The sequence below is a fragment of the Sparus aurata genome, chromosome 9 (genome assembly GCF_900880675.1).
Source record: "Sparus aurata chromosome 9, fSpaAur1.1, whole genome shotgun sequence".
In the NCBI taxonomy this organism is placed as follows: Eukaryota; Metazoa; Chordata; class Actinopteri; order Spariformes; family Sparidae; genus Sparus; species Sparus aurata.
The window spans coordinates 12830783-12853621 of NC_044195.1; the positions used below are offsets into that span (position 1 = coordinate 12830783).

At 45.2% G+C, this 22839-nt stretch overlaps 1 protein-coding gene across 3 annotated transcripts in view; it reads right to left on the reverse strand.

Annotated features, from left to right (window-relative positions):
* klf12b (Kruppel like factor 12b) overlaps nucleotides 1–22607 on the reverse strand; it is a 47676-nt gene extending 25069 nt beyond the window's left edge. The window contains exons 1-2 of one of the 3 annotated variants that reach the window (XM_030427742.1): nucleotides 22437–22607; nucleotides 6911–6993 (exon numbers count right to left, since the gene is read on the reverse strand). In XM_030427742.1, the coding sequence (XP_030283602.1) occupies nucleotides 6911–6993; nucleotides 22437–22530 (177 nt within the window). In that variant the 5' untranslated portion in view covers nucleotides 22531–22607. The other 2 variants (XM_030427743.1, XM_030427744.1) reach the window with 2 other exon arrangements.
* Nucleotides 22608–22839: the final 232 nt, after the last annotated feature.

Here is a 22839-nt window from a genome sequence, read left to right on the forward strand (position 1 = left end):
TATCATAATTGATAAAAGCTTAACCACAGTCTTTGTGAGAAAATGGACGAGATGATTGATTTTGATGTGCTGCCTCCTTCGTGGAACCTCCTTGCTTTTCTTTCTAGTAGTACAGCTCGGTCAGTCCCTCGAGGAACTGACCATTTATAGCAAATAGTTATAAAAGTTATATTTGGAGTGGAAGTCAGCGTGCTTTGAGTGGAGGGGAGAGTTCTGCTGGGAGAGCTAACCCCCCCCTTCCCCCCTTGATGAAGACACGGATACATAATTATTAGATGGCAAAGTCAGAAGCTTCAACTGAACAGGAGGAGGCTCGGTGGAGAAGGGAGCTGCAGTGGCAAATGGCATTGGCACGAGGGTCTTTGTAGTAAGAGGTGTCAGGTTGTAATGGCTATTCTGTACAACTGTAACAATATGATTGGATTTAAATAGTCCACTGGTGGCCAAGAAGCTAATGAATGAGCCACTGAAAGCCAAAGTATGGCGAGGCAGTGGACACCAATCAGCTGATGCAACCTCTATTGTATTGCTCTGCGGTGCTCAATGTCTGAGTTGCAATTGTTGGTTGTTTTGTTGACTCATAAAGTTATGAGTCACGTTCATGGGGTGTTTGTTAAGTTATAACTCTGATGGGTGGAGACTCACATAAACACAATTAGTGGACACTGACTTTGCAGATGAAGAAATTAAAGGTCCAGTGTGTAGGATGTACTGGCTGCTAGCTGTGTACTTGTACATTGCAACCAGCTGAGTACTCCTCATCTCATCCCTTCCCTCGACGTGGCTGCCAAAAATACAAAACACGGGAAAGGACCGCTCTAGAGCCAGCGTTTGGTTTGTCCATTCTGGGTTACTGTAGAAACATGGCAGTGCAACATGGTGTTTTTTTTTCAATATGGCCGGTTTTTTTCTCACTCAAATTGAAGGTATAAGGACAGAGGATGGAAAAGCCCTCTGTAGCAGTGTGATTGTGATTTGGGGCTTTTTAAATAAAATCGATTTGATTTTGATCTGCACTGTTTGGAGATAAGGCGCATTCTCAGTAATGGAAAGGATGGTTATACACTTTGAAAATACAAGTATTAATATAAATTCTTATCAATTAGTCATCCCACTAAATCTAACATACTGGACCTTTAATTCTACTCACTTTTTATCCTCACAATGTCCATATGCTCAAACATGCATTTCAGCAGATTTCCTTCCAGTCAATTAGTTACCATTGACCCTCCTTGTTAGCAGTCAGTAAAACTCCACCTTCAGTCCACCTATTCAGGATTTACAAGAAGTAAACAAACACTTAATACATGTTTGATACTATAGCTGTAGACAACTACAAGGACATTATATTGTCATGCATTATCCTGCTGCCCTATGGATGCCCATGGGGGGTCTGGTGTGTAGCATTTTGTGGCATCTAGCAGTGATACTGCAGCTTGGAACCAACTGAACACTCCTCATCTCAGGCTGTAGAGAGGGCCTTTTCGCTAAAAATATCAAAAGCCCTCTCTAGAGCGTTTGGTTTGTCCGTTCTGGGTTACTGAAGAGACATGGCACTGCAATATAGTGGACTTTGTGGTAGAGGACACACTCCCTCTGTAGACACAAAAGGTTCAATCTAAGGTAACGAAAACACAATGATTCTCAGTTTCAGGTGATTATGCACTCATGAAAACACAATAAGGAATATTATATTCAATTCCTTATCCTAAATACTGCACAGTGGACCTTTCACAAACACTTGTATCTGCTCATTACTACGTTTTAGTGTGATATAAACCATTTCTGAAATGTTTTTTTTTAGTGCTTTTAGATGCTAAATAGAGGAACTTCAAAGGAAAATAGAGATCCTCTGGGCTATCTGATCTTGTATTGGATTTCTTCAAGCCTGTGTCTCTATCTATTGTTGCCGTTCCACAGTTTTACCTTTAAATCATTTCAAAAGAAATATCGCCTAATTGATAATATGTATGTTTTAGATGTCAAATGTCCTCTGCTCTTCTCTTGCATCAACGTCTGCATCAAATGTAGCTTTTCTTGACAGACCCTCGGGCTATCATGCAGCCGCTGTTGCCCGTGGTCTCTCTGTAAACTCGCACGCTGTATAGGATGTGAGTGTCACGGACTGCCTGGAGCAATACTGCCTGAAGGCTTTGAAGTCATGAGACCCATTGAGGCTGATCTGAGTGTTTTGGAAATCTTGTCTTACTCAGTATGGGCTCTTAAAGTGTGTCTATTTGGCTGCTAAAGTTCTTCAGGCTTGCCAGTTTTTCCCGCCGCTGAAAGAAGACAGAATTAAAAGAGGAAGCTGGAGAAAAAATATATGTGCCAACCGCGAGTGTCATCCGAATGCCACTCACTTATATTTCATGGTTAACAAAATATGTTATAACTCTGATTTCCTGAGTCAAGTTTCAAGCTGTTGTGGCATATATACACACACCTGTTCATGCAACTGAATTCTTAAATAGAGCCCAAAGCCAATAATGACTAAATCAGTGTACTGTATTTTTAGTACGTGTCACCATCATATACGCAGGTTAACACCAAAAAGCAGTTGCAGTCTGAATTGGTATGAATGGATACAGTTTTATCAAATGTTGGTGTATTTTGTTTCGTGCATTAATAAATGCAGCAGAAGTCAAACAGAAATTTCATGTGTGATATGTGGTTATACTGAAGCTAACGGCTACAGAGGACAGATATTTTGTGCCTCTAACTGTCGTATAATCAGGGTAACGAAAACACATAACATTTCTTTGAAAGGGCTTATTGAGAAATCTTTGCTTTTGCTTTTGAGAAAAAACTTTTGCTGAAAATGAGTTCATTGGACCACAAGAGGTGAACAAAATAATAGCGTATTGAATTTCAAAAGTGTCCACCAAGGGGCTCTAAGTAACATTTTGTATACATTTACAATAATCACTTTTTTATTGGTCATATGTGAGCAGATTGTATCGGGACGTTTAAAAATGAGGCCTTTCCCGCCTCTCTCTTGTCTGTTCAATCCTTTGGATGATTTGTTTAAGCTGCTGGACTGAGGATTTCTATATGAAGGACTCAGGTCGTATTTTAGGCGACAGTCCATAGGATGTGGGTCAATGCAAGTTGTCAGGTGCCTCATCTCGTGGGGGGTGTGGGGGGGGCAAAGGGGCTATGAAGTTAGCAAACTGACCCAATACCATCAGTTTTTGCTCTTTAACTGATGGCATGTCCTGTTGTGACAGGTTAAGGGTGTTCTTTTTGTTAAAACCAAACAAGCAAACAGTTAAATGCATAACAGTTAATCATGACATGCAAGGTTGGGAAATAACAGTTTAGACTTGCATACAATAGATGGGAAATTCCATAACAGAGGTGAAGCTGTTTGCTAATGTAAAATGCAACTGCCTCACAGTAGCCTAATGTTAGCTTATCAATCAAGTGAAGCAGTGGGGGCAGTGCAAATCATCACCATCAATTCTCTATCATAGTTTATTCTAAGCAATGTGGGGTTGTGTTCAAAACAAGCTGAACAAATTGTGTTTTTGTACGAAGTCATTCGAACTTGCTTTTTTGAAAACAGTGACAGCCAACCAAGAATGTTGTTTCAAAGAGAACTGAACCGAGGATGGTTGATCGCTTTCGCTGATGAAAAGAAAAAGCGTTTGTTATATCTGTTTTTAGAAGTGCTAGGTTCACTTTCACTGTTGCCTTTCGGCTTGTTGGAGGAGTGATCACCATCGCGGCAGTTAGGAATTAGGTCAATTACTGATAACGTGGTAGAATTGGTCAGCCCTGTGTGGATAAAAAGGGGAACACTTGTGTGGAAAGGTCAAAACAGCAGAGTGTTTAGTGTTAGACAGAAGTGAGGAGCAGAAAGTAATTTGCATCTTGGGGTTAGACTCTGACACACATCTAAACCATCACAAGTGGAAAACTTAAGCCACCCCCACTTTCATTTTGACAGATACAAACACTTGCATGCGCTCAAACCTACACATACTCATGCACGTATAAAGATATGCTCGACCCGCCTGCCTGCCTCTGTCCACATGCCATTGTCTTTATTAGGGGATACTGGTTAGCGGGGCAGATTTTCCAGCCCCTTGCGGGCGAATTGTCTAACGAGGCAGACCATTTCCAGCAAGCCCTTGGCCCCCCGCCACCCAAATGAAGACCACATTTCTGCAGCAGCCTAAACTGTCTGTCTGTGTCTGCCATCTAAAGGGAAGCACAGTCTGTTAGGGCAAGATTGGATCTCGGTGCACTTCAAAGCCGTGTGGGCTGCAGTGCTCACATCCTGTCTGTGACTGACATCACAACAGAATGACTTCAAACCCGAAGGTTTTGGGTAGCAGCACAGGAGCACAGCTCTCAGACCCTTGAGCCACAGCTGAGAGCAGGACACCCAGAAAGTAACCACCTGCTGCCTCTTTGTCAGGTCCTTAGATGTGCTTCTGGGGCAGACGTAGTTCTTATCACTACAAAGCATCTACACAGAGAACAATTCCCTACAAGACCTGAGGTAACCTGATGGGGTTATCAGCAGCTGGTATTTTCTCATCCATCAGCGACTAATGCTCCCGGGTTCGTCTCAACAGAAACTATTTTGCTCCTCTCCCACAAAGTGCTCCTCGTGAAATATTAGGGGGCAAGATATTATTGATATGTTATGAATGGAAATCAATAATAAGTGAACACTTATTCATCATGATTACAAATATTAAGTGGCCTGCACCCCCTGCACACACAGCTGTGGCAGCAACACAAAGCCCTTGTAACCTAGCAACAGCTTCTCCATAACAAGACCACTGTATTTTTCTAGGTATGCTGGGCCGGAGAGCCCTGCTACTGTACAGTATGTGGGCCATGAAAACCCTGCAAAAGGTAACGCCATTATTCCTAATGCGCACAGTCTAATTGAATAATACACAAAAGTGAGAGTGAATGGTGCAATGTGGCATTTTGGTTAGAACACACTTATGTAAGACAAAAAATGTAGGAATCAGATAATCTTTTAATTATTATCTATTTCACAATCCCTAACATCTATGTGTCCAATCTCTAAACATTACATTGGTAGATTTTGGACCACATCATCAATGCAATTCACGTTGCTTCCACAAAATATTTAGTAAATTAATGAAATGCTTCTGAAATGCTTTAAGTTTCTTAATATTAAAGTTTACCCAATACTAAAATGTTGCATTTTTCTTATTCACAAATGTTTGCACATAGGGCTCGGCGATATGGCCTTGAAATATTCTTTTGGCTACAAGTGATATATCGATTTATCTTGCTATTTTGACATCTCCTTGAAAGTACCTTATAATGCTAGGATTGGGCGACGGAATCAAATATCACAATATCTTAAACCAAATACCCTGATATCGATAACGTAAGGATGATTATTGGCCCTATCACTAAATACCAACACAACGAAACTTATGATAAACAATTGTCTGTCATGTGGCTGTATTGAATACGCGGGTAAAGTGGGAAAGAACAACAAGTGGAAGAGTTTGGTGTGTTGAGAAAATGACATCACTTTACTGTAATGTAGCCGAGACAAACCTGTAAAATACAAAACTTAAGCCAAAGTGTTGTAAAACAATATCCAAAATGTGAGATGATATATAGCCTGACATCACCATAACAGTATAATATCAATATATATCCTGCAGCCCTATATGCAAACAGCATGTCATAAATAAAAACCTGATGTCCAATAAAGCTTCAGCTTCTGCTACAGCAGCCCTTGATACATCTGTATCAAGCTATATTTAATAGATAAGAGTTTTAATCATGCGATCATTTAAACACTGAGAAAGAGCCGAGTTGTGTGTCATGGTAAATAGTCGTGTAATAAATAAACCAACCACAGCTGATTCCACTTTCAATCCGTTTACACTGACATGTACAGCACAGTTGCATTGCTGTGCTTTTTCCTCTTCTGTGTCTTTTTTTTATTTGTGTATTTCATTTTCACACATTCAGAACAAAAGGCCAAAGGCATGTTGGATATTATGTCCGTCACATGTAAATAAAACTTTTACTACAGCACCTTTGTCACCGACTGCTTTTTTCTACCATACATTCTGTAAAATAAAGATGACTCATTCACAACTGCGTAGTACAGAATGTGGCTGAAAATCGACACTCGAAAAATAACGCGTGGTTTACTGTAAAACGGAACTTAATCATAAAACACAGTAGACTCTGCTGTGCTAAGATTTTGATAGATTAAGTGTATGTATAGAAATATGATTTGAATTTTGAAACGTGGAGTTGTTATTCATTGTACAAAATGTGTTTTTTTTGAGCAGGAGATTTACATCAGAATTCCTGGAGTGACGATTAACTTCTTGCCCGTGATAAATTTCTCGTGAGTGATGGAAACAGAGAGAGAGAGCTGTGACTGGGTTTGAAGAGGAAGAGCCGTGTTTGTGTGCAAGACAGAGAGATTACTCATGTGTGTTTGTGAGAAATAAGGGTAAGGGAGGACGAGGGGGGGGAAATTGGGAGACGCAAAGGGGGCAGGAACGGACAGCGATGGCTCTGATTTAAAGTTTCCCTTGTGACCCTCCTCCCCGGCGCAGTGACTGCATCTGCGCAACTCTCTGCTGGCCCCGGTCACCTCCCCGAAAACACCCCGATGCATTCCTGCTCCAGCTGTGGCTCTCCTCCTCTTCTCGGCTCTTCTCCTCTTCCTGCTTACTACCATGCTCTCCGACCACTCCTCTTAGCCCCCACGCTCACTCACTTACTCACTCTCTCACTCACTTGCTTAGGCCTGGGAGTGATTATCGGCCCATTGCCGGGAGGAGGAAAGGAAAGCAGGAAAAAAAAGGGGTGGGTGGGGGGTGGGGGGGGGGGGGGGGGGGGTGGGGGGGGGGGGGGATGGTCTGGAAAACAACTGCTCTCTTACCCCTTGTTCCGATTCCAGGGGCTCAGCTTTGACTCGGACTGCAGGCATTCCGTCAAGCATTAACATCCTGTTTCTTAGGCTGCCTGTGAAGGGATACAGAGGAGGTGTAAGACGGGTGTTTTAGCATGACTAAGCAGGTCCCACACTCAGTTATTCACACATGGACATCTACAATGTTTGTGCACCCACTGAGAAATAAACACATTTTAAATAGACACGGATTCATGTTTCGAAAAACCACGAGAAGCTGTCAGACAAAAGATGCACACAAACTGAGTAAACTCAGTCAGCGCACAGCATGACTCCCTCTTCTCCAGAATAAAGATTTTCAATTGCCTGTTGGTGTGCTGCGGGGCTAATAACACTTCATGACGCTGAATAAAATCCTCTTAACACTTCAATGGAATACAAATACTTGCTTTGATATACAGTTACCCAACAGCAACAGCAGCAACAGAGCGGGACAATGTTTCCCTCTCTTACCACTGATTCAACAAAAGCAATAATTGATACTTGGAGATGTGAAAGTGACTTCTTCAGATATTATTTTATACTCATGTTAACACATGCAGTATTAATCACGCAATGTGCCACTTACACACATGAAAAGACACACAAAAAAAAAACAACTTCTCAGCACATTTGTACATTCACCCGTTGCCCTGCAGCCTCTGAGCGCTGTGCCTCTGCAAAGTGGGCAGCAGTGCCCGGCTCCTCAGCTCCGCGCTGTGGCTTTAAGAGGGATCCTCAGATAGAGCCAATGACAACAATGCATGTTCCGTATCCCTCAGCTGGGGCCGACCTGAGGTAACCCTCCCTCTTATTATTTTAGCAGCAGTACATGGAGGAATGCAAGCACGGCAAATAGACTCTAAACATCTCTATTACTCTCCACTGCTGGCACCAGCAGCGGGATGTGTGGCCCAGACCTTGCAGAGAGCAGCGCCGCAGCCGTCATGACCACTTTGGTGCGGAGACGGAACGCTCAGGTCATGAATGACATATGATCTCTCTCTGCAGCTGGTCATTTGACTGCAATAACCATCTCCGATCTGACACCGCGTCCGTGTGTCCCTTCCCGTAATCAAGAGGGTTTTTTACTCACCAGAAAATCCACTCAAGATAGTTATCAAAAACATCTCTTTTTACAGATTTCGATGAAAAAAAAAAAAAAAAAAAACTGCGACAGAGAAAAATCATTTAATGCCAAGTATTGTTCCACTTCCTCTTAGACTCACAGGCGAAAAGCTAATCCTGACTGTGTTTGTGTGCAAGGGAGGTAGAGAAAGAGGGAGGATTTACTCTCTCAATCTGCAACCCCCCCAGATCTCGCCTCTCAGGTCTAAATCCCTCAGGTACCCTGGCTGTGCTGCTATTGTATTGTTGTCCAGGATGTCCTTCGGCTTCAGGTCTTGGTAGGCCCAGATAGCGTTGCCATAGTAACGGCCGGGCGGGTGGAGCTGCAGCCTCCGTCCAGCCTCCAGCCATGAAGAAGAGAGGAGTGCACCAAGAGAGGCAGAAAGTGAGGTTTGTTTTCCCCAGGATGACCACCGTTCTGGCAGGAAAAACATATCTTTTTCTGAATAAATCACTTTCTCAGAATGTTCTTGAGTGAGCCGCAAAAAAGTTTACACCGTCTAAACTTATTTGTTCTCTATGCCAAATGTGTGCACTCATGTACCGGAACACCTGATAATGAAAACACCCTTGACTTATGCACAGCGTGGCACAACATGTCTTGAAACCAACAACCTTTCACAATGTGCCTTGAGTCCAGTTAATCCAGTGGTTTGTGATCACCTTCCTAATGAACTGGCCTGCAGCAGGCTATTCATAGGAAATCAATAGCCATTGCATACCTCTGCTTGTGCCTGTAATGATTAAAGAGCTAACAGCAGCGAGAGAGACCTAACACTGAGTAATGAGCTAACAGAGGGGCGTTGTGTATTGAAGGGGTCATGTCGAAATACGTTGACCGGAGTCAACCGCTTTTGCTCCCACGAAAGGGATCAGGTCTGCCAGTTAGCACTTCAGGATCGCAGAGCGAAAAAAGACAACAGCGTGAGCAAAGATTGAGTTTGAAATGAAGAGAATTTGTTCAGGGTAATAAAACAATGTGTATCCTGTATTCTCTATCACTGAATTTGGCGTGCTGGCGGCAGGCTTAGGCAACCAGCAGTGTGCTGTCCATCAGCGGTATGAGGCTCTGTGTGTGGGAGATGGGGGGGGGGGGGGGGTTAGAGGGAAACGGGGTAGATTAAGATCACCTTTCCATTTGCTGCACTCTGAAATGAAATGGCCATCCCAGGTGTGTGGGGGAGTCGGATGGAGAGAGGAGGGCAGTGGAGTGTTGAGGCATCTCATTTCGCTCTCCCTCCCACCCCCCACCCCCCGTCCCCACCAAAATCCCTAGAATAAAAAAAATAAGGGAGCAGGTGAAGATTGAGGCCGGTCCTCGCCGTAAAAAGCACTTGAAATATACATATTTCAGTGGCTGCTTCACCCCCCCCACCCCACCCTGCTTTTCTATTTGTGCTTAATTGTTTGCGTTGTTGATGTATTTCTAAGTATGGACTGAAACACCCACAGCATAACCTCATCTATGACCTCGGCTCCTCTGCCTCCGTGTCCGCTGATGGCTATCGGCTCTCCGCTGATGGAGGAGATAGCGACTAGCCGGAGTGGAAGGATAAAGCCCGACCCCGAACAAACGAGCTGGATCAACCTCTTTTCTAGAAAAGCCTCAGACCTTCTTACACCAAATGTTGACCTCATACACCGGTGACATCATCCGCGCCCATACACACAGATGACCACACACACACACAAGACCCAAAACCATTCTAGAGGAAAGCATGTAAAAATTCAAACAAGCCTACAAAACCAATCAGCGAGAGCAGGTCCCCCAGCTCCTTCATGACAGGCCCTTTTAGCTTTATCTTACCTGTGCAGAGTGAGTGTGAAGACAGACCGCGCACAACACAGTCTCACACCCCGATGAAACATCTTTCATTCAAGTGAAAGTTAAGCTTAGACAAACTCTCGAAACCAGATTTGGTATCCGGCTGTGTGTACCATCTCTGTATTCTCTCTCATCTCCCTCTCCCTCTCCCTCTCCTTCTCTCCCATGTTGCACACATGCACAGAAACAACCACACACCCCGAAACACACTGTAACAGACGGCCCCGCCAATGCTTCGTTCCCATGTCGAGCGCCCAGAGCAACTGGGTGCATCTGTGTCACAGAGGCTGGACCTGCTGCCACGGGCATGGATGGAAGAGAGATGGAAAAGGGTGAGGGGAAGGGAAGGGATGGGGAAGGGAAGGGAAGGGAAGGGGGGCAATGAATTATAGGAGATACATGAGAAAGTGCTAAGGAAGGTGATAGCAAGAGAAGCGAGCAAAGGGTGGGGGGCTCGTTGAGAAGAGAGCAGGGTTGCTGGCAGGAGCTGTGGTTAGGGAAGCAACCGAGGGGAGTTGAAGAGGTTGAGGAGGGGGGAAGGGTGTTTAGTGGGGAGGAGGAGGGGTGGGAGTCAGAGAAGCGAGAGAGGGTAGAGAGGGGATATGGACCGGAGCCAAGGCCCGGTCGAGCGCAAAGCACACGGTGCAAGAATGCCAACAGACCCCCTCCCACCTGGTCCTCGACCAAAGAGAGGAGAGAGAGAAGAAGGGGGAGGCAAGGGAGGGGAACGGCGAGGAAAACCATTTCAAAATGTTGCAGATCAAAAACAAATGATCATCTTTCTGTGTGTGTGCAAATGTGCAAAAGAATGACATAGCTGTAGGTGATGTGAGATGAGCGCTTCCTGTGTTCCACATGTGCTGCTGGCCTCTGCCGCAGCTCACTTCCCTCTTCTGTGCCCCTGGACACCCCGATGTGACACGTTGGCCCAATAACCAGCCTACAACCTCCGCTTCCTCTCTTTTAACTCACTCAGTGTGGCGACTTATAAAAAAGCAGTGAGCTGACGACGCTCACGACATTCTTTACAGGTAACAGAGGAAATGCAAACAGTGCAGGCTACTGTCAGACCCTGGATAATAAAGCTCTAATATATGTTTAGTAAAAAAATTATCTTGTTTGCACGCACAGTAGACACAATAGAGCTACAGCTGAAACACAGCTGATTTCTGATCTCAACCTTCAGTCTGCTTCATGTTAAGCTGTGTCTGTTCATGACCTCATCTCATTGGCCTCATTCTGGTCATGAGAGCCCATTCAAATAGTTCCCTGCAGAGTTGCTGGTTAAGAATCACAGCACCCAGGCAAATAACTGCGCTCGCTGTGGTCAAAGGTTCAACAGACTTGAACCTTCAACCCACAGAGGTCGGCGCTGGCCGACAAAGCGAAAAACACATAAACTACATATTAAGTCAAATCCAGAATATTACTTTTTGACATCTGTTTAACTGTAGGCTGTAAGAAACGCATGACATATATTTGTTTTAAAAATAAAATGTTTTGTGATCTTTTGTTGCAATTGTAAAACTTAAAAAACCACAACAAAAAAAAAAACATTTAAAAACGCGCTGCAAGCTTGAACTAGCTGGAGTGCAGTCACAGCTAGCCTTAACAAAAGTAAAATGTTTAAGTACTTCTACCTTGTTTTCTCTAGGCTAGCTGATTAATATTATTTTGATGTTTCAGCATCGTGGTCAATAAGTATGTTATACCACATAGTCTAAAGACAGAAGGGAAAAGGTACCTAGCAGAGATTCTCTCTGGATTGTCATAGATTGTCTAAAATTCATCACTGTCAAAAGTTAAAGTTTAACACCTTGCACTGGCCTGGTGCCTTGTTGTTACGCTCTTAGGCCAAGTGGTGTATAAACTTCAAACCCTTTTTTTTTTTTAAAAGAGGAAGTGAAAACTCCAAATATGGCTGACTTAAGCCCTCACAGACTGTTTTCTTCCTCTGTTGTTGAGACAAAAACTTAAGATGAACCCTAGTTCCCTTAACCTGTATTCTCACAAGAGACAGATCAAAGTCTCTTAGAATCACTTTAGCACACGCTGAGATATCCTGACTCTCAGTCATTCAGTAGGCTATGAGTCAAACTCTTAACAGATAGATCCTTCACTTCCCAGAATGCACCTAATACTTTCTTCTTTTTGTCCTAAGACCCCCTTGTAACTCAGATATTCTGTTATAAATTGGTCTCCCTCTGATGACATCATCAGGGCTTATTCTGTCAGATTTGCCACAGCAGACAACATAACAACTGTTTTCACAAGCACAGTAGGCTAGTACTCGCCACTCACAAGGCCATTTACCACCAAAATTGTTGGAGGTCCCCTTTAATGACTTTCCAACCCCAAACAGCACATTCTGTAGCAGGTAAACAGTGTTGATGCTGTTTCTCAGCGGTGTGAGCAAGGTGGGGATGTGTGTTTTCCCTCAGACTTCACTCCTGGATGTACTGAGATGGACATAGTCCTTTTTTTTCTAATCATTCCTGGCACTCTGTGAATGGTCTCAGAATTTCCATTTCATAAGCCGTATTTTCCTTGGCAGGAGCAGCAGGCGAAGTCTTTTGGATGCTTCTGGGACATTTTTGAACGGGGCTCAAGAGAGCAGAGTGCTGCTACCTCGCTGCTCATAGAAGCATGGACCCGAAGAGCACAATGGTATCAAACCACAGTTTGTGTGCACTACCCTTTGAATAAAAAAGAGAAAAAGTTCCCTTTAGGGTTAAAAACCCCTTAGAGATGCACTCAACTGATGCACTTTACCTCAAAACACCCTGCCCTTTTCCTCTGGGAATAAATCAGTTCCACAGAGAGAAAATACAGCTTTCTTCATGAACACAGCTATTATTAGACAGAATACACTTCTCATGTGTTGGATGTTTTCATCTCTGGGACATACAGAAAAACATGGGGAGCTTATCAGGTCCTATCAGTTCAAGCTGAATGTCATCCCCTATCTGTCTGATTCTTTCCGGGCTCCGCTTGTTGTTGAATTTGACGTGATGTACATGAATGACTGGGCTCCTTCCTGCACTCAGACATGCAGCCTGCAATTGAAAACACATCTCACGGTCACGTTTCTCAACGTCACGAAACTTGGCTGCGCATTGCAAACATAATGGGGGGATGATTCTTTTTTTAAATAGCCGGCCACCAGCGACACAATACTCTACGACTCAGTCACTCAATGGGGGAGATATTATCGACAAAACGCTTGTCAAAAAAGTGCCATGTACAGGGAAAATATGAGCATGAATAAAACCAACGACTGGGAGGAGAACAGGCCGAGATAGCCGCAGAGATGGACACTGAAACAATTTGCAAAGGATGAATGGAGATGGCAAAGGGCGAGTATTGATCCGATTGATCCGCACGTCAGAATACAAATCAAGCTCTGTTGTGATGAAGCCCAGCTTTGAGAAAATCTAAAAAAAAAAAAAAAATGCCCATTTGAGACCCAGTTTAGAAAATGAAAAAAAAAAACATACCCAGTGTGGGACTCTTCATAAATCACAGATCCTTTTTTTTAATATAGTTTTTTATAGTCTCGTGGTCTGTTTTATGGGGAACAGCAAGTTATTTAAGGATATAATACGTGACATTTCCACACTAAAATGTCTAAAACTTACTAGGCCATTGTTCTATATTTTATTGAGTTGTGTACTTACATTATGTTTCAGACAACGTTCTAACCCAGAGAAATCTGTCGCTATCTAACTTCCAGGTAAACGCCAGCTGATACATTATAGAGGGAGGAGGGAAGCCACCGAGTTGGACTAGACACGACTTAAATACACAACCTTGTCTTCTAACCTTATTTCTGCCTCTCGTCTCAAAAGGCCGTTGTTTCAGCGACAACAACCCCCACAATCCTGTGCTGCGTCACAAACAATATCATCAACTTAAGTCTTTTTGCTGACATTGTTTTGAATGAGAGGTGGTCCGAATATATATTGCGTGTTTACTTTTGCAGAATGGGTTGCTCGTGAGGTTAAATGAGTTCAGGGGGGTTTGATGCAGTATGTGTACATGGAAACGGGCTTAGCAAGAGTGCCAAGTGTTTTTATCCATGCACAATGACCTCATTATGCAAGTTCCTGTACACAACTCATACAAAAATGCCCCTCCATGGACTGGATAATATACAGTAAAATTCTCTTCATAAGAAGCGATGACTGACGAGGCAGATAGGTAAAACTGGGGTTGGGGTTAAGCGTGTGTGTATGTGTGTGTGTGTGTGTGTGTGTGTGTGTGTGTGTGTGTGTGTGTGTAAGTGTGCGTGCGTGTGTGTGATAGGGTGAGAAAGAGCAGTGAACTCATGTTCTTGCCTGGGGAGCGAGCTCAGCACCTGGGAGGAAACCAGCTCCATTTATAGAGAGTTGATACCCATGTAAATACAACACACACAAACACACGCGCACACACAAACAACACACATTTGCGCACTAGCAGGGCCCACGGAAGTTCCCATATTCTGGTGGATTGCCCTTGGGTCCTTGCTATTTCTGCCAGGGGCAGGGAGATCCTGTGTCAGTAATCCTGTCGGGATGAGGGGGATGAGGTCGCCGGATGCAGCTCAAGTCCACTGCCTTCACCAGCACACACACGCTCACACAAACGCGTAAAAATAATTCGGAGGAACACTTTGCTGAGTGGACACTAACATACCACGCCGCAATCGTGTCAGTGTGTTTGCACAAGAAAACAAATGTACAGTTTTAAATAAAAACGTGCTCAAACAGCAGGCGGAAACACGGCTCAAACATACGGAGCAACTGTGAAAACATCTTACACACTGTCTCTGTCACGCGCTTTCAAAGTCAGCCCCGACACACGTATTCAAAGCAAGCGGATGACAGTTAAATCTGAGCTGTGTCAGTAATAATAACGTCTCTAGTGTCTCTTTAAGATCTCCAATGTTCGAATAAAAAAACTCAAAACCTTGTATTTCTTTCTAAACCTGTCAAAAATATAATTTTTTAAAAGGACAAAAGGGAAACCTTTTGTGAATGTTTTTTTTTTTTCTTTTTTTTTTTTTTTTTTTTGCGGCTTTCCGTCTTTGTGAAAGCTCCCCACCTCCGCCAATGAAACTGTGGGAAATGAAGAAGCTACTTATTCTGAGAGGAAACACTCAAAGCGAAAAGAAGTGTTGGTCGCTGTCTGGCTCGTCTGCGTCTCAGTCTGTGTGTCAAATGCACCTTTTTTTTTAAAGCCGACTTCCCGAGCCCCTGCTCTGATACAATCTGGCTACCATACACACAAACCTTGTGACCTCTGCCTGCACCCACAATGAACCATATTTATCGTAGATTAGGAGACAGACACACATGCACAGACACACACACACACACACACACACACAACTATGTCTCTCAATATTGCTGCTGTGCTCATGAAAGAAGAATAAAGATGCCCATTCAACACAAACAGCCACCCACACACACCTACAGTGTGCACACACACACGAACACGAGCACAAATACACACACACACACACACACACTCCTCCACAGTGCTCCAGAGAGAGGTAAACAGAAGAGTCTGACATCCTCTTGCATCATGTGCCTCAAAATGCAGCAGAGAAACAGCTAAACAAGCTGTGACCGTGACAGCGCTAAAGTGAGGTGGCATTACTCAAGAGAGCGTCGACTTAGAAGTCAAAGCAATTTGCGACACCATTCTGGACCGTTTATGTTCCAATTGAAGATCATTTTGATGTAATCATGAGAAAGAATAAGTTAAATATTCTGTGTGAGGGCTGGATTGGGGCTCGGCGAAAAAAGAAACCACAAAGAGACGCACCAAAACGGCTGCTCAAGAGCCAATACACCCTGAGATATTGCTTCAACATAATCGGGTGACCTCTCTACAACACCCTTCACACACACACACACACAGACACACACACACACACACACACCTCAGCAAATGCAGTAGGGTCAGTGGCTGTGCATCTAAAATAGCCTCTGACACAAAAACCTCACTTGTACCAGAGGAGGGGGGAGGTGGAGCTGAGCACACCACGTTAAACGTAAGCAGTCATTGGCCCAACCTCACAGGAAGATCCTGCAATATCCTTTTCTTGTTTATGATTAAGTTTACTCACTGTAGGGCGATACTGTATGTGCGCATGAGCGGGAGGGAGATAGAGAGAAAGAGGTTAGCTCCAGCGAATCAATAAAAAATGCACTCAGTGACTCTGTTCTCGTCTCTTGTTTACTCTCGGTGCACAGGTCCTCAGTCGAGGTGACCACACTGCAGTACTTCATAATCCTCTCAAACTGACAGAGGTGCATCGTGGGCACAGTCCTGCGCTGAATTCACAGTAAATTGAATACCGAAAAAAAAAAAAGACTCAATGATTATGCCCTCCTGCCGCAGTGTAAAGAAACCACTACAAAACAGAGAAATGCCATATGTTGTAGACAGTCAGTGCTAAGAATAAAAACCAATGAGGACACATTTTGAAGGTATAAGCAAGTGAATCATGACAGCCGGTCGTCGCTCCTCTCAGGCAAAAGGTTATAGACGCTTTCTACGTGCCGGAGCAGAGGTCAGAGAGAAACCCTGCTCTTATTTCTTGTCCTAACAGGGAGGTGGGCTGCGTGAGATTGGCCATCCTCACAATAACCTGCATCTCTCCACCACCACCAACACCAACCGCCCACACACGCGCTCTCTGCCTCCCTTCCCTAAGGGATGATGGAACAGTAGGCTCCTGCCCTAATGGGGGGGCTCTTTGAGTTGGCTACTGCCTTATATCCCCCCCCAAGGCTCTGATGGTGTGTGTATGTGTGTGTGCTCTTATGTTACAACATGTATGTCTGCATGTGTGTGTATGTGCAGGGTTCCCCCTTCCCCCAACATATGCACTGTGTACATACTACTCACAATAGCTCGCCTACTGCATGCATCACAGCACATGTGCACTCACATGCACTCTCAAAGATCGACCTAGATGTTTTACAATTACTGTACAATGCGGGCAACGCAGTGGCACCAATACACTGACTCATCTTACTGTATCTACTGTAAACAAGTCACACAGAAATAATACCGGCTCAAACACTTAAACACACACTTTGTTTTTCTTTTTTTTTTTCACACTTTCCTTCCCGTGTCCTTTTTTTTTTTTTCTCACTCGCCGTCTCTTACGATGCAAACAAAGCGGCGCGCTCGGCCGGGCACAGACGCGAACGCATCCCACTTTTAATAGTCCTCTCGACGCAGCGTCACCAAGCGCCTACCCCGTCTAACCTCACTTTGTGCTGACACAACCAAATCCAGCTCAACGTGCGGCGCATGGAAACAGACAATACCGGACCAACTAAAACATTCCAACACACTGACACTTGTTACATCGAATGCGCGCGCAGTTGGGTTTTTTTTTTTGCGCTCACAAGTTTTTCCTCTTGATTTGACCCATTCCAGCTCTCCAACGCCACTCAATAAAAGCCAGCAGCTGTGTTTACCTCCATTACTCATCTACTCACGCCTTCACTTCGATTATTTTTCCTCTCTTTTCCAAGCCGATGCTGTGTCGTGCTGATACCTGGTTGAAGCAGCTAATTGAGAGGAGTTATGGTCCACGGCGTGAACCTGCATTCGGTCGTGTCAAAGCCAAAGAACCCTGTGGAATGCCACAGGCACCCCAAATGGATTCCACATGTTGAATGCATAATTTCCTTTTCCTAGCAGTTGACCTACAGTACAACTGGAAACAAAGCGATTCCGTGCAGCATCCTTGCACAGGTCTGCTGAAACCATCTGCACCGGAGCTAAAGAGATGCAGCTCCCCAAAGATTCTGTAAAGGGGAAACTCTTCCTGTAAAAGCAACTCGAAAAAGGGTCCAAAACACAGAGAAAATGCTGACTTTGACTGCTCTTCCATCCTCTTTTCTTGGCTTCCTTCCTCTTCTCCTTCCTCCAGTTCATTGACCATATTTGGCTGAAGTAAAACACACACCGTGGAAAGGAGAAACATTAGCACAGATGGACAGGACCTCCAGTTGACACACCTCCCCATCCTCACCACGGAAACATGTCAAGAAACTTTAAATCATGAGTCTGGGGACAGGCTCCGCTAAATGAGTCACTTCCAGTAAGCACTGAGTGTGCTGCTCCAGAGATTGTGTCATTACTCGAAAAAGAACTCGGGCCAAAGCGCTGGTCGGGCTTCATCATCCTAAATTCTGTTTGTTGTTTGATGACAGTTTTTCTTTCCATCAAAAGATAAGCTCGGTCGCTCCGGAGAGTGGAGGGCTCCTTATAAGTACTCAACACAGCAAGGCCGCAAAAAAAATCAAAATACTCGCATCAGTGTTTGACAAACTGCAATCACCCATGTTAGATTGTAGTTCTTTCTGTTTGTGTTCACTATTTAGACCACAGTCACTGGCTGTTGCACAATACTTTCCATGCTCTCTCTCCCTCTCTCTCTCTCTCTCTCTCTTTCTCTCTCACTCTCGCTCAGTCACAAAACACACACGTTCCAGCACTCCATGTACACCCTTAACTCGATTTTGGTAAACAAACGCGGGCTGGACACGCGGGTCAAAGGCTGAGTCCACAAGAGAAATCGCAAAAGGGAGAGAACATTTTGTCATCTTCTGGTGTTCGGGGGAGTTCAGCCTCGCAGCCGCCACCTTTAAACACAAGTCTCATTTCGAGCATGCACAGGATATTCTACGTAATTGCCGACGCATGTGTCATTCAGAACGAAACTACTGCAAAAGAACAGCAGATGTTTTGGATGCCTACCGCTCTCGATCCATGACCTTTTTGTCCCGTCGATTGAGGTGGCTTTTTGGGGGCAGGTACATCTATCGATATAGATGGCTGCAGTCTGTCTCACGCATTGCACATTCATGCCCTTGACATGCTAGTCTATTGTAAGAGCCAGTGGGTGTATATGTGTCTCAGGGTCTTAACACACGTCAGTCTCCTGTGGCTGAAAATGCGGGTGCGACACACCTTGATTACCACAATGCACCCTGAGCAGACCCTATCTCCATAATCTGCCTCATTCCTCTCTGGCCTTGGCTTTACAGTCGAGGACCCAAATGAATCCAGCCACATAGCGGGCTGCAGTCCATCTGCAATCAATGACGATACACTCCATAACACCCACCCGGATCAATGAGACAGCGCTCAGTCAATATGCCAGCAGTTAACCCAGCTGATTAGGGGCAATACGGGGAATTTCACATCTCCCTGAATGAGACAAGTGACTGTCCGCGTTGTTAGATTGCAACCCACTAGAGAACGCCACCTCTTCCCAAAAGATCTAATCCGTCAGCACGTTCCCAATTTGTGTGTTGTGATCTGTGGCAGACGGGGGTGATGCCTTTAAAGGGTGAATCCCGCCGCGCGATTAAACGCGCCGGGCAGAGCGGTGTTGATGGACAGATAGAGTCTATCCGTTGGTGATTGGCTTTTTAATTGAGTCCCCCCCACCTGCACTGATCTCTATCATAAGCCTCTGGACCGTGTCTTGGGTGGAGGGGGGTGGAGCCGTTCAAGGGATCATAAGTGGGAATAGCAGCTTGATGCGGCAGTGGAGTAGAACAACTAGGGGGGTACCACATCATACTGTTCATGACAATATCATGTTTTTGATGGTATAAAAAGAGCAGAGAGTAAGAATGCAAACGTTAACTGGATTTTCATTTTAAGCTTTTCCGCAAATAACACATACACCTGTGTAAACCTCTTGCGCTGCTGTGGAATTAGATTTTTATTTTCATGTTTACATTATGATTTTGAATAAAGTGCACTGCTAGCATCCATATATAAGTGTGCGTAGAGCAGAACAAACAATACAGCGTGTTTGAGCACAGGCAGAGGTAGAGACTGCGGTTCACTTATACTAACCTTCACCCTAACCCCCTTTATGACCTTGACAAAGTATTAATTCAACCCAAACCAGGATCTCCCTCTAAATTATTTTTTGTGCCTAAACCTAACCGAACAGTAACCATGGCGTTTAAGCACCGACCAACTCCATCGTCAGCGTGGACTTTGGAGAACTTGTTCCAGTTATTGACCCGGCGTACTCTACATGACGTGAATGTGAACATGAACTGGTCGAGATTTCGACAATACAAACACTTGAAAAGAACAGCTCAAAATAACTCACTAAATGCCTCTACAAGAAATGCTATGGCGGAAATTTAAGAAGCACTTAGCTGACTCGAGATCGTTCATTCTTACCGATTGCGTTATTTTCTGACTGTATTCATCAGTGAGTGACACCGTCGTGTCCTGCGCTGATTCAGACCTCAGGTTCCTCAGTTAAAAGTCAGTTGCTGGTCGGAGCAATCCAGTTCGGAACACAACTACACGAAGAAGGGACTGTTCCGATGATTAACAGCCCAGCAGCCACCTAGTTGCGAGTTATCACATCACATAGGATGTGATGTACCTTAGTTGACAACAATGAGGAAAAAGCTCTGGTGCTAAACGCTCCTGATTCCTTAAGTGACAGTTCAGTCTGAAGACTTGTTCGGACCTTCGCTGCCCCTAATAGCAACAGCAGTACACACCTTGGTGGTTGGATATTGTTGCAGCGATTAATAACAAGGTGTTCTTCAGCATTTTATCATATCATGAAAATTGTTATCTTAAAAAAAAAATTCCCTGCAGAATTATGATATTATTTTCGGGTAACAGCACTTTTCTCCTCATGACAGGCTTCACTGACTTGGACGTCGACGCCAGGAAATATTTATATGTTTTTTTCTGTCCCAGGGCTCCAACACGATCCCTCTTCCAACGCGAGTCTCCTCTACATGTGTGGTGATATCAGCCTGAGTATTCATGCGCAGGGAGAAGGCCCCTTTTGTAAATGGATTTAAGTGAGAGTTTAAATGGGCACTAATCTCGCCCGCTGAACATCCGTGAGCTGCAGGGGGTCTCATCCACACACACACACACACACACACACACACACATACACACATATGACCCAACCCCCCCACTTTTTTTTTTTTTTCCTGCCCCCTGTTGATGAGACCCCCACTTGAACACACACACAAACACACACCCCACCGCTGTCACACAGTTTAAGTCAAGGCAGGGCCTCTCGACAACGCGGGGGTAAAGTCACAGAGGTCAGTGCTCAGTTTCCACATCAAACCCAGGAGCAGAGGCCAGAGTCTCATCCCCCCCTCCCACTCCTCTACCTCCTTCCCTCCCTCCCTCCTGCTCTCTCTTGCTCTCCGCCCTCCCCTCCTCTGGCCACACTGCCCCCCCCCCCCCCCCCCCACCAACCAACCCACCCCACCCCAACACACACACCCTCCTCCTCCCCCTTGCTGGATGTACAAATGCCTTTGCTGTCAGCTCTGCCCCAGTCCCCTGTAATTGAAAATAACAGCCAAGGGCCAGCCCCCAGCCACTCTCCCCAACCTGGTGGCTCTCTGCCTCTCTGACAGCCACCCATCAATACCAATGACTATTACCCTGAAAGTGAGAGTGCTGCCGATGACATCCAAGACACCACCCCTGCAACACTCCCACACACACACACACACACACACACACACACACCCCTCCAGTGTCCTTCCTCCGCTACCCGAGCCTCCTAATGTTTAACCCGTTGCTAACAGCCCAGTTCCTCTGTCTCTAAGCTGCTACAGTAGGAAACGGTAGGCACACAAGCCTGTCTCACACACACACACACACACCACAATGTTTCACACAAATGCACACCCACACACACAAACACACACAGCTCTCATAAGGCATGCACGGAACTCTGACAAGCAGCGAAACTTTTTTTTTCCCCGGCGAGAGAGTTTGGTGCGGTGCTGTCTCACTTCACACTCAGGCAGGATCATTCCACAACAAGCTGATGTGTTTTTGAAGTTGCTTCTGAGGTAAATAAGTGAGACTTGACAACCGGTGCCGGCACTGTGTAGTCAGGATGCTGCTGGTCATTTCACTTTGTGGTGATCACTTTTGTTCTCTCGTGTCATGACAGCTTCATGGATTTGCAGTGGGTATAAAGTGTTGCACGTCCAGTCAGCACCGTGCAGGGTCTTCTTGTTCCCCCCCCCCCCCCCCCCCCCCCCCCCACTGACACACACCAAACAAACACAATGCCATAGGTGATCTGAGCTGTCATCTGCTTTGACAGAGAAATGACAGCTGAACGAGACGCACTGAACGCAAGCACAAAGCCCAGCAACGTGACAAATGAAGCACACAGCAGCAGCAGCAGCAGCCAGCAGAGGAACAGGACGAGAGAAAAAAATGCACAGACCTTGTCAGAAGCTGCAGAGCCGTGGAGACTAGGAGACTGTTTTCCTTTCTACAGTCCTCTCTGTCTCCTCTCCTCCTCTCCCTCTCCTCTCTCCTCTTCTCTCCTCTCACTCTGCTGCGTGTATGTACGTGTGTGTGTGTGTGTGTGTGTGTGAGTGAGTGAGTGAGTGTGAGTGTATGTGAGTGAGTGAGCAGCTCCCTCCCCTTCTGCCTCTCAGCTGCTCAGCTCAGGCAGTTCTCAGGAAATGAATGGGAGCGCACAGAGAACTGTTGTACTTGCAAATGACTTACCCCGAGTCACATGATCCGCTAAATGTAGGGTGGGCCGGTGGGTGGAGGCTTCATAAGCAAAGGGAAGACAATATACTCTAAGCTTTAACAGCATGCATCGAATTACACGGGGCCCCTCCGGGGAGGTTTCCGACGCGTCCGCCCTCAGCCAGCCCGAACTCTCGCTCTACCCCTCCCGGAGCGGAGCGCAGCGGAGAGCCCCGGGCTGGGGGTGAGCACCGGAGCACCTCCCCGTTTAAAGGGGACGAGAGGGAAGGTGTAACAACTCAATATTAGTTTAGTCCTGTGACTATTTTTTTATTTTTTTATTTTTTTATTTTTGTAGATGAACAATTTGATGACTCTTTATTGTTCTCTGCTATATAGCTACACTTTAGTGTCAAGTTCATCGTTTGATTGTGGT